The sequence below is a fragment of the Mobula hypostoma genome, chromosome 3 (genome assembly GCF_963921235.1).
Source record: "Mobula hypostoma chromosome 3, sMobHyp1.1, whole genome shotgun sequence".
In the NCBI taxonomy this organism is placed as follows: Eukaryota; Metazoa; Chordata; class Chondrichthyes; order Myliobatiformes; family Myliobatidae; genus Mobula; species Mobula hypostoma.
Genome location: NC_086099.1, coordinates 47,725,366 through 47,743,416, shown reverse-complemented (window position 1 = coordinate 47,743,416; position 18,051 = coordinate 47,725,366). Strand labels below are relative to the sequence as shown.

The window sequence follows — 18,051 nt, the reverse complement described above, 5'->3', positions numbered from 1 at the left end:
ACTAAATGACGGTTCATTTATGCCTTAATTCCATTTATCTGCAGTACCCAATATTGTTTAATAACGTTACCTAATGAAGAGCCAAGATCCTTAAGATATGGAATTTTCAAATTAATGGGTTTCAACAATTGTCTGAATTATGCACTCCAGATTTCCACTGCTTGCAGTGCTTCATTTTAGAATAGACTTGTTCTAACTTCAAGGTTATCTCTCCTGCTTTTAACTACCATAGCAAATAACTTCTTTCTATTTTCTCTGATAGTTTATGATTCATTTTTCTACCTCACAAATGCAGAATTCAAGTATGTTACAAAGATTCTTTAGTTTTAGATAATTCTTTACAATTCATTATTGAATACTAATTCCTATACAACATGTTTCTAATGGCTTAAAAATACATTGTTTCAGAAATCTTGCCCGAATAGTCTAAGATACCTTCAAGAAATTTATTGCCTTTAGAATCTGAGATGTTTTGTTTCCATAGTCAAAACAAGTTTCCTATTGTAATATTTTTGCCCAAGACTCTACCGACACTCAAATCAAAGAAAAAGGCACATGTTTGAAATCTAAAATAAAAATAATAAAGGCTGGAAATATTCAAAAGCCTAGGCTTTGTTGGAAGAGAAAGAGTTCTATCTTAAGTTATCTGAATCTGTATTAAAGCAATCCCCAGCTTTCCCTGCTAATAGGTTAGATATTTTCTGTGGAGAGGATCACAGAAGTAACCTCAATGATTTTTTCAAATTCTACCAGAATGGTACTGTTCACTGAAAACTGAAATACTGCAAAATGAGATGGTAAATAACCTTAGAGAAAGGGGAAAGGAGTATGTAAGTTTGGTAACACGGAGAAATAGTGAAAAACAAAAACAAAAAATGCTTGGGACAAGAAATGAACAAGTTACATGAAAACTTGTGAGAGGAGCAAAAGATAGTGCCAGAGGGTTTTGCAGACCTGGGTGACTTCTTCTGGTTCTCTGCGAAACGGTTTAAATTTATTCTCATGTCTCTCCTTTTCAAGACAACCGAGGTCCTGTCGGAGTCCAGGATTTATGGCTGCACCCGAAGTATGTTCTTCACAAGTGGTGGGATCTTGCTCTTCAGAACTCGCCAAGCGACCTGGCATTTTGGGATCTCCAGAAGCAGATTGGAAGACATGGACCTTTGGGGTGTGGCGCTGAGGATGACCGGTTCTTCGTTGATGTTGCCTACTGATGCATCACCGGAGATCGAAACATCGAGACAGTGGGAGCGGCTGTCAAAGGCCTCTGCACCGAGCAGTCTCTATCAATGGTGAGAGATGATTCTCAAGCCAGGGGAACTCTAATAAGTGACGCTGCAGACTGTAACATCAAAACAGCAAGCTGTTGGCCTCCTGTCTCGCTGTGGGAAGAGCAATATCTCTCTCTCCTCTTCAGTGCGAGAGAGGGCCTGTTGAGATGTTGAAGTGTTGGGATGAACAGTAGTTTTTGTTGGACTCCAGATCTTGGTCTCTGGGGGCTTTCTTTTGCATGGTGGGGAGTAGGGGGGAGAGTGATGCTTTTGCTGGAGTAAGTGGGGAGAGGGGGAGGGGACAGGATGCTTTTGCTGTCGCATGGAAGGGGAAGGAAGCTTTGGGGTTCTAACGTTTCTCTGTCATTTATTCTTTAAGGTTTTTTCACTCTGTTTCATGGATGTCTGTGAAGAGGAAGGATGCTATATATATTCTCTGACATTAAATTGAACCAATAAAAGATTGGTGTAGGAGCCATGTACCTGTACTTTATCTGCTTTATCAAATAAAAAATCATAGTACTTTTCCTATGACCCAGTTCTTGCTGGCTTTAAGCCTCCCCTTCTGACATTGACCCAAACATCAGCTGTTCCTGTACCTAACTGATGCACCTGAGCTACTAAGCACTTCCAACATTCTTTTTGCCTCTCTTTTTGAGTGCTTTTCTTCTGCTCCCTTGCAAATGAGGTTAGTCAACATATCCTCTTCCCTATAATCTTAACCACATAAAAACACAATATAACAATGTAGGAACATGATAATCTAGTAATTATCCTCCATCACATGGCAAAGAGAATGGAGTATAAATTGCTTATAAAGAGTAGTGCATCACCACCACAAAGCAGTTCAGGAAGAGCTGTGCATTCTAATCTTAATGATTAGAAATGGGCATCAACTGCAGCCTTGATGATATAATTATATGTTTTTGGAACATTAAGTAAAATAGCACCAAAATGGTCATGAGTCCTAAAGAAAATACGTATGTTGATGCATTCTGAGAGCTGTGGAGCAACACAAAAGCATAAATAAAATTGCACTATGGTTTAAAAATGTTGAAGTTAAAAATGTTTCTGAACTGTTAAGCGATTTAAGACCAGAAAAGAAAAATTGTAACTTAAGGGAGAGATGAGGTTCTGGAATGGATCTCATGTGATTCTAAAATTGTTCAAATTTCTTCTAATACTGTACATCTTAGGAATGCAGAGGAAGCCATTAATACACAGAAAAATCCTATCTGATGACAAAGAGAACATGATAAATCCACACACAAACCTGAATATCAGGAATAAATCCAGTTTACTGTCACTGTGAAGTATTGCTTGCTGTGCTATGGTCTGGCCCTCAGTATTACAAGAGGGTATATGGGAATGTTAGAGTAATAGCATCAAAGAAAAGTACAGCACAGAAACAGGCCCTTCTGCCCATCTAGTCCATGACAAACTATTTAAACTGTCCAGTCCCATCAACCTGCACAACCACAACCACCCATACCCCTCCCATCAATGTACCTATCCAAACTTTTTTAAAATGTTGAAATCAAGCTTTCATGCACCACTTGCACTGGCAGCCCGTTCCACACATTCTTGACTCTGAGTGAAGGCATTTTCCCTCACATTCCCCTTAAACTATTCACCTTTCACCCTTAATCCATTACCTCTAGATGTAGTCCCACCCAATTTCAGCGATCGAAAGCCTATCTATACCCCTCTTAATTTTATATACAGTTGCAAGTAAAAGTTTGTGAACCTTTTGAAATTACCCAGTTTTCTGCCTTAATTACTTATAAAATGTGCTCTAATCTTAATCGAAGTCACAACAATAGACAAACACATTCTGCTAAAACTAATAACACACAAGCAAATTGTAATTTTCACATCTTTATTGAACACATCGTTTAAATCATTCACAGTCCAGGCTGGAAAAAGTACATGAACACTGTATTTAGAAACTGGTACAACGTCCTTTAGCAGCAATAACCTCCACCAAATGTTTCCTGTAGATACTGATCAGACTTGCACAACAACAAGGAGGAATCTTAGACCATTCCTCCACAGAAAACTGTTTCAGTTCATTAATATTTCTGGAATACCTTGCATGAACAGCCCTCTTCAGGACATGCCATAGCATCTCAATTGGTTTAAGGTCTGGACTCTGACTTGGCCATTCCAAAACACAAACTTCCTTCTATTTAAACCATTCTATTGTTGATTGTGTGTTTCGGATCATTGTCTTGTTGCATCATCTGATTCCTATTAAGCTTCAGGTGACGGACCGCTACCCTGGCATTCTATGAAATGTCTAGAGACAATTTTGAATTCATTCTTCCCTCAACGATTAAAAGCTGTCCAGGACCTGAGGTAGCAAAGCAGCCCCAAGCCATGATGCTTGTTCCACCATGCTTCACAGCTGCGACGAGGTTTTGGTGTTTGTGTGCAGTGCCCTTTTCCCTCCAGACATAGCGGAGTGTATTTCTGCCAGAAATTCAACTTTTGTCTCAAAACAAAAGAAAATCTGCAAATGCTGGAAATCCGAGGAACACACACAAAATGCTGGAGGAACTCAGCAGGCCAGGCAGCATCGATGGCAGAGAGTACAGTCGAAGTTTCAGGCTGAAACCCTTCGGCAGGACTGTCGTGATGAGGTGACACTTAGGTTGGAGGAACACCACCTTATATTCTGTTTGGGTAGTCGCCAATCTGATGGCATGATTTCTCGAACTTGAGTAATAGCCCCCACCCTCCCTTCATCATTTCCCACCCCTTTCCCCTCTCTTACCTTATCTCCATGCCCATCCATCGCATCCCTCTGGTGCTCCTCCCCCTTCTTTCTTCCATGGCCTTCTGTCTCTTTCACTGATCAACTTCCCAACTGTTTACTTCATCTTAACCCCCCCCTCCCACCTCCAGGTTTCACTTATCACCTTGTGTTTCTCTCTCCTCCCCCCACCTTTTAAATCAACTCCTCGGCTTTTTTTCTCCAGTCTTGCCAAAGGGTTTCAGCCTGAAGCATCAACCGTACTCTTTTCCATAGATGCTGCCTGGTCTGCTGAGTTCCTCCAGCATTTGGTTGCTGTTGCTCAACTTCTGTCTCATCTGTCCACAGAACAGTGCCCCAGAAACATTGTGGAACATCCAGGTGGTCTTTTGCAAACTTGAGCCTTACAGCAATATTTTTTTGGAGAGCAGTGGTTTCCCTCCATGCTGTCCTTCATGAACACTATTCTTGTTCAGTGTTTTCTTATAGTGAATATGTGAACAGAGACGTTAGCATGGCCTAGAGATTTCTGCAGGTCTTTTGCTGATATCCTTGGGTTCTTTTTCACCACCGTCAGCATTGCACGTTCTGCCACTCGTTCTGATCTTTGCAGGATGCCAATTCCTAGGGTGAGTTCCAACAGTACTGGATTTCCTCCATTTGCAGACAATTTCTCTTACCCTGAACTGACGAACACTAAGGTCTTTAGAAATGCTTTTGTAGCCTTTTCCAGTTTCATGCATCTCTAAAATTCTTCTTCTAAGCTCCTCTGAAAGTAGTTTTGATCAAGACATGGTGTACATATACAGATATTTCTTGAGAAGAGCAGGCTCTGTCAGTAAACTGTGCCCTTCTTTAAAAAAAAATATGGCCGGGCACCTCTACAACCCACACCTCCAATCTTATCTTATTGATTGAAGCACCTGACCCCAAATAACTTTTGTTGAAGGCATTACCCCAGAGGTTCTCATCCTTTTCTGAAACTAGACTGTGATTGTTTAAATGGTGTAGTCAGTATTGACAAGAAGTACAATTGTTTGTGTGTTATTAATTTAGGCAGATTTTGTCTATTATCATGTCTGAGATGAAGCTCAAACCACACTTTATGAGCAATTAATGCAGAAAACCAGGTAATTGCTAAAGATTCATAAACATTTTCTTGCATCTGTACCTTGATCAAATCTCCCCTTAAATCTTCTATGTTCAAGGAATAAAGTCCTAACTCTTCAGTCTTTCCTTACAACTAAGGTCCTCCAGCCCCAGCAACATCCTTGTAAATTTTCTCTGTACTCTTTCAACCTTATTTACATCTTTACTGCAGGGAGATGACCAAAACTGCACACTACTCTAAATTACCCCTCATCAATATCTTACATAACTTCAACATAACATCCCATCTCCTACACTCAATACTTTAACTTACGAAGGCCAATAGCCGAAAAGCTTTCTTTACAACCATATCTACCTGTGCCTCCATTTTCAATGAATTATGGACCTGTATTCCCAGATCCATTTCTTCTATCACACCCCTTAGTGCCCTTTGAGTCACTGTGTAAAATCTGCTGTGGTTGGTCCTCCCTAAGGGCGACACCACACACTTGTTTGTATTAAATTCCATCTACTATTTTTCCAGCTGGTCCAGATCCTACTGCAAGCCACAATCTTGGTGTCATCCACAAATATGCTGATCCAGTTAATTACATTATCATCCAGATTGTTGATATAGATGACAAACAATATTGGACCCAGCACTGATCCCTGCGGCACACCACCAGACACAGCTCTCCAGTCAGAGAGGCAACTGTCTATTACCACTCTCAGGCTTCTCCCACAAAGCCAATGTCTAATCCAATTTACTACCTCATCTTGAATGCCAAGTGACTGAACCTTCTTGACCAACCTATGTGGGACCTTGTCAAACTCCTTGCTAAAGTCCATGTAGACAACATCCATTGTCTTGCTTTCATTAACTTTCCTGGTAACATTCTTGAAAAACTCTGGATTGGTTAGACATGACCTACCACACACAAAGCCATACTGACTATCCAGAATCAGTCCCTGTCTATCCACATACTCAGATATCCGGTCCCTTAGAATACCTTCCAATAAGTTTCCCACTATTAATGTCAGGCTCACTGGCCTGTAATTTCCTGGTTTATTTTTAAAGTCTTTCTTAAACAATGGAAAAACATTAGCTATCCTCCAATCCTCCCATACCTCAACTGTCATTAAGGATGATTTAAATATTTCTGCTGGGGCCCCAGCAATTTCTGTATTTGCATCCCACATGGGTCTGAGGGAACACCTCAGGCCATGGCGATTTTTCCACCTTAACTTGCCTCAAGACAAACACCCCCTCCTCTATAATCCGTATAAAGTTCATGACCTCACTGCTGCACTTCCTAACTTCTATAGATTCTGCGTCCATCTCCCAAGTAAATACAGATACAAAAAATCTATTTAAGATACCCCCATCTTTCTTGGCTCCACGTATAGATTACTATTCTGATCTTCCAGATGACAAATTTTGTCCCTTGCAATCCTTTAGCGCTTACCATGCCTGTAGAATCCCTTAGGATTCTCCTTCACCTTGTCTGCTGGGCAACCTCATGCCTTCTTTTAGCCCTCCTGATTTCTTTCTTGAGTGTTCTTTTACATTTATTAAATTCCACAAGCACCTCATTTGATCCTACCTGCCTATACCATCTTTTTTTTCTTAACCAGGGCCTCAATATCTCTTGAAAACCAAGGTTCCCTACAACTGTTATATTTACCTTTTATTCTGACAGGCATATACAAGCTTTGTAATCTCAAAATTTCACTTTTGAATGCCACCCACTTACCAAGTCCATCTTTGCCATAAAACAACCTGTCCCATTCCACATTTGTCAGATCCTTTCTGATACCATCAGAATTGGCCATTCTCCAATTCAGAATCTCAACCTGCAGACCAGAAACAAGACAGAATCTGCAGATGCTGGAAGCATGTCGTGATGAGGCCACACTTAGGTTGGAGGAACAACACCTTATATTCCATTTGGGTACACTCCAACCTGATAGTATGAACATTGATTTCTCAAACTTCTGGTAATGCCCCCCACCCCACCCCCACTTCTCCTTCACCATTTATGTTGCTGCAGACCAGACCTATCATTTTTCCATATTTAATTTGAAACAAATGGCATTATGATCATTAGATGCAAAGTGTTTCCCTACGCAAACGTTAGTAAACTGCTGTGCCTCAATCCCTAATAGGAGACCAAGTATCGCAGTTTCTTGTTGGGATTTCTATGTACTAATTAAGGAAACGTTCCTAAGAACATTTGACAAACTCTATCCCATCTAGTCCTTTTACAAATTGACTTATGGGAGTCCCAGTCAATATGTGGAAAGTTAAAAATCATCTTATGTTTCTTGCAACAGTCTGCGATTTATCTGCAAATTTGTTCCTCTAAATCCCGCAGACTGTTATGTGGTCCGTAATATAGCCCTATTACTGTGATCATACCTTTATTTCTCATTTCCACCCACAAAGCCTCACTAGACATGCTCTCCAGTCTTTACTGACTGAGTACTGCCATGATATTTTCCCTGTCTAGTAACACCTCACCTCCTCTTTAATCCCTCCAGTTGTGTCACGGAACCTTGGAATATTGAGCTGCTGGTCCTGCCCCTCCTGCAACTAAGTCTCCCTAATAGCTACAATATAATTCCACGTGTTGATCTATGTCCTGAGCTCATCTGCCTTTCCTACAATACTTCTTGCATTGAAATATACGCAGCTGAGAACATTAGTCACACCATGCTCAACCTTTTGATTCCTGACTTTGTCTGATGTCTTAACAACATGTCTCTACTATCTGTTCTGGTACTCTAGTTCCCATCCTCCTGCAACTCTAATTTAAACCCCTCTCTGTGCAGCACTAGCAAACCTTCCCATTAGATATTAGTCCCCCTCCAGTTCAGCTGCTGTCTCTACTGTACAGGTCCCCAGCTCCTCTAGAAGGGAGCCCAATGATCCAAAAATCTGACCCCTTCCCTTCTACACCAACTCTTTAGCAACATGTTAAACTGCACGATCTTCCTATTTCTGGTCTCATTAGCACGTGGCATGGGTAGCAATCTTGCATACCTTTAACTTGGTACTAAACTTCAAACTCACTTTGAAGAACCTTGTCACTCTTCCTACCCATGTCGTTGGTACCTACATGAGCCTCTTAAGAATGCTGAGGAATGTTAGTGCTTCAAGAGGGCTTAAATGTACTTTTTATAGTGTAATGTCATGGTATCAACACAACAACTTGTCCCTTCAATATCAACAAAATAAAAGATCTGATCATTAACAAGGCTGTGGGACAGAGCATTCACCCTTATTTGTATCAACGGAATAGATACAGTAGAAATGGCACAGACCATCAAGTCTCTATGTGTAAACATCACCAATAATTTCTCCTCATCTAGTCACAATGATGCCTTGGCCAAGAAACCATATCAGCACCTTTATTTCCTTAAAAGACTAAAGAAATTAATCACATTCTCCAATGACCCTCAACAATTTTTTCCCTTACAAATGCACCACAGAAAGCAACCCATTAGGATGCATCACAGCTAGGTGCAGCAATTGTTCTATCCAAGACTGCAAGAAATTACAATAAATTGTGAGAAAACAGACCTCCCTCCATTGAACCTGTCTCCACTTCCAACTGTATAACCATATAACAATTACAGCACGGAAACAGGCCATCTCGGCCCTTCTAGTCCGTGCCGAACACTTACTCTCACCTAGTCCCACCAACCTGCACTCAGCCCATAACCCTCCATTCCTTTCCTGTCCATATAGCTATCCAATTTAACTTTAAATGACAACATCGAACCTGCCTCAACCACTTCTACTGGAAGCTCATTCCACACAGCTACCACTCTCTGAGCAAAGTAGTTCCCCCTCATGTTACCCCTAAACTTTTGCCCTTTAACTCTCAATTCATGTCCTCTTGTTTGAATCTCCCCTACTCTCAATGGAAAAAGCCTATCCATGTCAACTCTATCTATCCCCCTCATAATTTTAAATACCTCTATCAAGTCCCCCCTCAACCTTCTACGCTCCAAAGAATAAAAACCCAACTTGTTCAATCTTTCTCTGTAACTTAGGTGATGAAACCCAGGTAACATTCTAGTAAATCTTCTCTGTACTCTCTCTATTTTGTTGACACAATACTCCAAATTTCGCCTCACCAATACCTTGTACAATTTCAGCATTACATCCCAACTCCTATACTCAATGCTCTGATTTATAAAGGCCAGCATACCAAAAGCTTTCTTCACCACCCTATCCACATGAGATTCCACCTGCAGGAAACTGTGCACCATTATTCCTAGATCCCTCTGTTCTACTGCATTCTTCAATGCCCTACCATTTACCATGTATGTCCCATTTTGATTAGTCCTACCAAAATGTAGCACCTCACATTTTTCAGCATTAAACTCCATCTGCCATCTTTCAGCCCACTCTGGCCTAAATCTCTCTGCAAGCTTTGAAAACCTACTTCATTATCCACAACGCCACCTATCTTAGTATCATCTGCATACTTACTCATCCAATTTACCACCCCATCATCCAGATCATTAATGTATATGACAAACAACATTGGACCCAGTACAGATCCCTGAGGCAAACCACTAGTCACCAGCCTCCAATCTGACAGTTATCCACCACTATTCTCTGGCGTCTCCCATCCAGCCATTGCTGAATCTATTTTACTACTTCAATATTAATACCTAATGATTGAACCTTCCTAATTAACCTTCCATGTGGAACCTTGTCAAAGGCCTTACTGAAGTCCATATAGACAACATCCACCGCTTTACCCTTGTCAACTTTCCTAGTAACCTCAAAAAAATTCAAAAAGATTTGTCAAACATGACCTTCCACGCACAAATCCATGTTGACTGTTCCTAATCAGACCCTGTCTATCCAGATAATTATATATACCATCTCTAAGAATACTTTCCATCACCCACCACTGACGTCAAACTCACAAGCCAATAATTGCTAGGTTTACTCTTGGGGCCCTTTTTAAACAATGGAACAACATGAGCAATACGCCAATCCTCCGGCACCATCCCCATTTCTAATGACATTTGAAATATTTGTCAGAGCCCCTGTTATTTCTACACTAACTTCCCTCAAGGTCCTAGGAAATATCCTGACAGGACCCGGAGACTTATTAGTTAGCCTTTCTCCAATCAAAAATCTCAACCCTGGGTCCAGACCTATCCTTCACCATAGTTATATTGAAACTAATGGCATTGTGATCACTGGACCCGAAGTGCTCCCCAACACAAACCTCCGTCACCTGACCTATCTCATTCTCTAACAGGAGATCCAACACTGCCCCTTCTCTAGTTGGTACCTCTATGTATGGCTGCAAAAAACTATCCTGCACACATTTTACAAACTCCAAACCATCCAGCCCTTTTACAATATGGGCTTCCCAGCCTATGTGTGGAAAATTAAAATCTCCCACAATCACAACCTTGTGCTTACTACAAATATCTGCTATCTCCTCTGGATAGATAACTGCCTCTGGAAAGCAGCTAAGATGATCAAGAACCATCCCCCACACTCTTGAGCTCCCTTCCATCAGGCAGAAAATGCAAATGCTTGAGATTATGTGCCACCAGGCTCAAGGACTAACTCTATCCTGTTATTAAGGTTCCTTATACAATATAGATCAGAATCAGGTTTATTATCAAAATGGCATGAAATATGCTGTTTTGCAGCAACTGTACAATGCAATACAAAATAAACTATGTTACAGTAAATATTAAAAATTAGTGCAAGAAGTGAGCAAAATGTGTGGTGGTATTCATGGGATCATGGTCCATTCAGAACTCTGATGGCAAAAAGAAAAATCTGTTCCTCAAATAGTATGCTCCTGTATCGCCTCTCTGATGGTAGCAATGAGATGAGCGCTTGATCTCTCAGTCTAGCTCGTCATGGCCCTTGCACTTTGTAACCTACATTGTGCCTTCTCTATGTTGCATTGTTTAGCTTTCTCTTTGTACTACCTTGAAGTACTTATCTATGTTTTGATCTTCTCTTTGATGGCATGCAAAAAAGTTTTTTCCACTGAATCTCAGTACATGTGACAATAATGAACCAATCAATTGAAGGGATGAAGAAATGGGCATGGATGGGAGATTTGCAAAGATTAGGAGTAAAAGCATCATATTCACCTTAAATGATGTGAGAGTTGGGTATGAGAAGATGCACGTGAATGAAAAGGTATGATATTAACAAGGGTGAAAAAGCAGAAATCTGGGTAGATTCAAGGGAAAAAATTGCAAGATATTGGTAACAATTCACATCACTACACACCTAAGAACCAAACTTTTTGATTTTTGTGTCATTTCAATTCATTCATTTCACTCAACCTAGCCACTGCCCATCCTAATTGACTTCAAAAGGTGACAGAGAGCTGCATTCTTGAATAATATGTATTACCAATGAAAGTAATTCCACATGGCTGTTGAAGCTAGGAGTTAGATTTAGCAACAGTAAAGCACAGGCAATATGCATTCAGAAGATACCTAATAAAGTGGCCACTGTGGTCTTCTGATGCTGTAGTCCAGGGGCCCCTAACCTTTTTTGCACTGCGGACCGGTTTCATGTTGACAATATTCTTGCTGGGGCGGGGGAGGGGGGATGGATGGTTGCCAACGGGCAAGAGTAGCAGTCAAATACGTTGTGTTTACCCAGAGAAAGACTACAATGACCATGAAACCTTGCACGGGCACCAGTGCGCATGTGTGACTTGCGCATGCGTGCACGTGCTGATTATTTTTCTACAAATCGTTTTTGGCAATTCTGTTGGGGGGGGGGGGGGTGTTAATCACGACCGGAACATCGGTAATAAGTGGCCAATACACTCAATTTCGTTTTTAAAAGGGTTTAGCTAACGAATTTAATATTAAACACACAGCGCATATTTTCCTCCCATGAATATAGCGATAAGTCAATTATCGGGGAGGACAGAGGAGCTTGAAGTAAGTGTTGAACGAACTTCCAGTAGAAGTGTCAGAAGCAGGTTCCATATTATCATTTAAAGTTAAATTGGATAGGAATATGGAGAGGAAAGTAATGGAGGGTTATGGGCTGAGTGCAGGTCGGTGGGACGAGGTGAGAGTAGCATTCGGCACGGACTAGAAGGGCAGAAATGGCCTGTTTCCGTGCTGTAATTGTTATATGGTTATATAAGTAAATAGCATAACATTTTAAGTAACGTTTGGATATCAAACAGTGCATATTTTCCCCGTATGAACATATAAAATCATTGCAACACACCAATATCGCTGAATCAGCGGGAGCCCTGGGCTTGTTTTCCTGCAAAAAGACGGTCCTATTGAGGGGTGATGGGAGACAGCGATACTCGAAGGGGGTTCCTTATGTCCAGTCTAATCCGCAATTTAGTTTTTGTTACATTCATTGCAGAGATATGTTGGAAATGGAAGCAACGTTTTCGGTGCTTCCATGGCTATCTCAGGATATTGAGCCTTGACTTTGATCCAGAAGGCTGGCAGAGATGTTATGTCAAACATACTTTTCAGCTCGCCGTCATTTGCAAGCTCAAGGAGCTGATCTTCTTCCCGCGCTGACATGGATGACGCGCGGGTAACGACCTCGCGTGTGTTCAAGCTCAACAGTGGGCGTGACAGGGAATGAGGAAAGGTGCAGCTGACTCACATCGCCAAATCATATCGTTTCCTCGTGGCCCGGTAGCGCATACTTTGCGGCCCGGTGGTTTGGGACCACTGCTGTAGTCCATCCACTTCAAAGTTTGAAGTATTGTGAGTTCAGAGATGCTCTTCTGCACACCACTGTTGTAACACTTGGTTATTTCAGTTACTGCCTCCTTCCCTTTAGCTTGAACCAGTCTAGCCATTCTCCTCTGACCTCTCATTAACAAGGCATATTTGCCCACAGAACTTATACTCACAGGATGTTTGTTTTTTGCACCATTCTCTGTAAACTCTAGACTGTTATGAGTGAAAATCCCAAAAGATCAGCAATTTAAAAAAAAAACTACTTAATCTAGCCTGCCTGGCACCAACAATCATTCCATAGTCAAAGTCACTTAGATCACATTTCTTCACCATTCTGATGTTTGGTCCTGAACAAGAACTAAACCCCTTGATCATGTCTGCATGCTTTTATACAATGAGTTAGTACCACGATTGGCTGATTAGATATTTATATTAACGAGGTGTACCTAATAAAGTATATTTTAATCATCAGTTCAAAGGCAATTACTTCTGAAATAAACAGTTGTTCATACCTGTAAACCATTTCATTAGTAGCAGTCTCATCAAAGGCATAATCAAAACGGAAAGTTTGATTTTCTAAGTACTTTGTTAAATCCACCTTTTGTTTTGGTTCATGAACCATTACGACATCCTTACTGGGAATTGTAATTACATCCAGATCTCTTATTGCATTTTCTGAAAGAGATTAAGGCAAGAAGTTATATTTTACTTGGCATCACTGTTTTGAACAAACTTTTCAAAACCACATGCCTATTACATTTTCAGAACAGTTCTACAAAAGGAGTATGTTTGATTACATTTCAAGCTTTCCAACAGGTGATGATATTTTGGTTAGTACAATGAAAGTTAACAGGTGACTCCAAGGCATCATGTTCCATTTAAACCCTAAAGTTGAATCCAACCAAATACTTATCATTAACAGCGTAAAACGGAGGTAAACTTGTGATGAAGATATGGCTTCCCCAGGCCAATATAGTACATCAAATTGAGAAGAACCAATTGCCCTTCACTAAACAGAAGGTTGGTCTCTTTATGGGAACCTAGCAATAAATTGCATTCAGACATGTTGAACCAAATTGGAGCACTGTGCAGACACAACAGGAGCATTCCTGCGCAGGTCCGACAAAGATTTTCAATGGGAAACCCAATCTCTACAAAAGAGAGGTACTGCCTAGCGGAGCAGTCATTGTCAGAGTAGGAAGGTTTGGCTCAAACAGGGCTTCAGCGAGGACAGGCGAAAGTCCAGGTAAGTTCTTTCCTTACTTCTTATAAGAGAGAATAGCAGGCATATCTATAGACCCAGTGTTCTGTTCTGGGTGTCAGATGTGGGATTTCCAGGAGTCTCCCAGCCTCCCTGATGGCCACATCTGCACCAGGTGCATTGAGATGCATCTCCTTAGAGACCGTGTTAGGGAACTGGAGCTGCAGTCCAATGACCTTCGGCTTGTTAGGGAAAGTGAGAGTGACAGACAGGAGCTACAGGACGGTAGTCACCCCAAAGCTACAGGAGACAGATAAATGAGTGACTGTCAGAAAGGGAAGGGGGAACATCTGTGGCCGTCCCCCTCAACAATAAGTGCTCCATTTTCAGTACTGTTTCGGGGGATGATGCACCTGGGAGAAGCATCAGCGGCCATGCCTCTGGCACTGAGTCTGGCCCTATGGCTTAGAAGGGTATGGAACTGAAGAGGGTGGCAGCAGACATATGGGACTCTACAGTCAGGGGATAGGCAATTCTGCAGACGCAAAAAGGAAACACGGATGGTAGTGTGCCTTCCAGGTGCCAGGGTCCAAAATGTTTCCGGATACATCCACAATACCCTGAAAAGGGAGGGTGAACAGCCAGAAGTCGTGACACATATTGGTACCAATGATATAGGAAGAAAAAGGGAGGAGGTCCTGAAAAAAAATATAGGGAGTCAGGAAGGAAGCTGGGAAGCAGGACCTCAGGGGTAGTAACCTTGGGATTGCTGCCTGTGCCACACGACAGTGAGGATAGGATATAATGAGGTAACATATAAATGCATGACTGAAGAATTATAGCAGGGGGCAGGGATTCAGATTTCTGGATAATTGGGACCATTCTGGGGCAGGTGGGACCTGTACAAAAGGGACGGGTTGCACTTGAATCTGTAGGGGACCAATATTTTAGCAGGAAGATTTACTAGTGCCATTGAGAGTGCTTTAAACTAATATGGCAGGGGGCTGGGAACCAGGATGATACAGCTGAGGATGAGCCAGCAGGTTTACAAGAAGATGATGGGTATAACGTGAACGCAAGGAAGGCCAAGCCAATGATTGGGTACAAGTGCAGACACAGCAAAGAGTTAAATTGTACCACAGAAACAAAAGGACGAAGAATGCAGGACTGAAGGTGCTGTATTCAAATGCACGTAGCTTTTGGAATAAGCCAAACAAACACATACCGCAATTAGAGATTGGTCGGTATGACACTGTGGGCACCACTGAGTCATGGCTGAAAGAAGGCCATAGTTGGGAGCTTAACATCAAAGGATATACTTTGTATCGAAAGGACAAGCAGGAAGGCATAGACAGTGGTGTGGCTCTGTTGGCAAGAGATGGAATTACATCTTTAGAAAGAGGTGACATAGAGTCAGAGAATGGTGAATCTTTGTGGATGGAGTTAAGAAATTGAAAGGGTTAAAAAAAAACACATTATGGGAATCATACCCAAGCCTCCAAATAGTAGCCAAGATGTGGACTTGAGATTACAAAGAGCACTGGAAAAGTCAAGTAATGGGGGTAATGACACAATTGCAATGGAGGGCTTGAATATGCAAGAAGATTTGTAAAGTCAGGTTGCTGCTGGATTGCAAGAGAGGGAATTTGTTGAATGCCTATGAGATGGCTTTTTAGAGCAGCTTGTGCTTGAGCCTACTCAGGGAAAGTTTATCTTAGATTGGGTGTTGTGAAATAACCCAGATCTTATTATGCAGCTTAATAGGAACCCTTAGGAGGCAGTGATCACAATATGATTGAAGTCAAACTGCAATTTGAGAAGGAGAAGCAAATCTCACGTGGCAGAGAATAGATGGCTGAAGTTTCTGGGGATAGTTCATAAGGCACAGGATAGATATGTCCCAAAGGTTCAAATGGTAGGGGTAGGCAACCGTGGCTGATAAATGGCTGCATAAACGCTAAGGGAAGGGTATACAAGGTAGCAAAACTGAGTGGGAAGTTGGATGATTATGAAGCTTTTAAAATCCAACAAAAGGCAACTACAAAAGCTATAATAAGGAAATATGAGGGCAGACTAGCCAATAATATAAAGCAGGATACCAAATTTTTTTTCAGTTATTTAAAGAGTAAAAGAGAGATGAGAGTTGATATTAAACCACTGGAAAATGATATGGTGAGGTAGTAATGGGGGACAAAGAAATGGCAGGTAAACTTGATGGGTACTTTGCAGCCGTCATGTATACCCATGACTGTGTCGCCACCCACAGCTCCAATCTGCTAATTAAATTTGCTGACGACACTACACTGATTGGCCTTATCTCAAATAATAATAATGCAGCCTTCACAGAGGAAGTCATCACCCTGACACAGTAGTGTCAAGAAAACAACTCTCCCTCAATGTCGCAAAAAAAAGAGCTGGTTGTGGACTACAGGAGGAAGGATGAATGGAGAAAGGCTAACCCTTATAGACATCAATGGATCCAGGGTTGAGAGGGTCAACAGCTTTAAGTTCCTCGGCATAAGCATCACCGAGGATCTCACGTGGTCTGTACATATCGGCGATGTGGTGAAAAAGGTACAACAGTACCACTTTCACCTCAGACGGTTGAAGAAGTTTGGTATGGTCCCCCCAAATTCTAAGAACTTTCTATATGGGTACGATTGAGAGCATCCTGACTGGCTGCGTCACTGCCTGGTATGGGAACTGTACTTCCCTCAATCACAGGACTCTGCAGAGAATGGTGCGGATAGCCCAGCGCAACACTCACAACACGCTGGAGTGCTGCTTTGTGAGTGTTGTGAGTATTGCTTTGACCCCAGCATCTGCAGATTATTTTGTGTTTAGGATAGCCCAGTGCATCTGTAGATGTGAACTTCTGCTGCCTTCCTCCTTTCTTAAAGAGTGAAGCAACATTTGCAGTTTTCCAGTCCTCTGGCACCATGCCAGAGTCCAACAATTTTGGAAAGATCATTACTAATGTCTCCATAATCTCTACTGCTACCTCTTTTAGAACACTAGGGTGCGGTTCATCTGGCCTAGGTAACTTAGGTACCCTTAGGTCTTTCAACTTTCTGAGCACCTTCTCCCTTGTAATAGTAACTACACTGACTTCTCTTCCCTCACACCCTTCAACACCTGACACACTGCTAGTGTCTTCCACAGTGAAGACTGATGCAAAATACTCTTAGTTCTTCTGCCATCTCCTTGACCCCTATTAGTATTTCTCCAGCCTCATTTTTTTAGCAGTCCTATATCCATTTTCATCTCTTATTTATTTTACACACTTGAAAAAGTAAGTATGAAAAATAAATAGCAGGAGTGAGCAGGAAAAAGTGCTAGGCAAACTCAATGATCTTAAGATGGATAAGTCACCTGGGCCAGATGACTACATCAAAGGGCACTGAGAGAGGTTGCTGAAGAGGTAATGGATGCATTGGTCATGATCTTTCGAGCATCCCTTGATTCTGGCATGGTCCTAGAGGGCTGGAAGATTGCAAATGTCACTCCACTTTTTAAGAAGGGAGGAAGACAAAAGAAAGGAAATTATAGGGCAGTTAGAATAACCTCAGTTGTTGGGAAAGTGTTGGAGTCTATTATTAAGGATGAGATTTCAAGGTACTTGGAAACTAATGATAGAATAAGTCAAAGTCAGCATTGTTTCCGTAAAGGGAAATGTTGCCTGACAAATCTGTTAGAGTTCTTCAAGGAAGTAACAAGCAGGGTGGACAAAAGAGAGGCAGTGGATGTCATTTACTTGGATTTTCAGAAAGCATTTGATAAGGTGCCACACATGAAGCTGCTTAACAAGATAAAATCCTTTGGCGTTACCAGAAAGACACTGGCATGGATAGAGGAATGGCTGACAGGCATGAGGCAGCAACTGGGAATAAAAGGGGCCTTTTCTGGTTGGCTGCTGGCAACTAGTGGTGTTCCTCAGGAGTCAGTATTAGGACTGCTACTTTTCACATTGTTTAAAAAGTGGAATTGATGGTGTTGTGGCA

General features: G+C 41.6%; 1 protein-coding gene across 2 annotated transcripts in view; it reads right to left on the bottom strand.

The window, feature by feature from the left end:
- Window positions 1–18,051, bottom strand: part of kif2a (kinesin family member 2a) — a 127,019-nt gene that overhangs the window by 40,544 nt on the left and 68,424 nt on the right. For both annotated transcript variants that reach the window (XM_063042986.1, XM_063042987.1), the window contains exon 9: window positions 13,362–13,524. In XM_063042986.1, coding sequence (XP_062899056.1) covers window positions 13,362–13,524 — 163 coding nt within the window. The remainder of the gene's footprint in view (window positions 1–13,361; window positions 13,525–18,051) is intronic.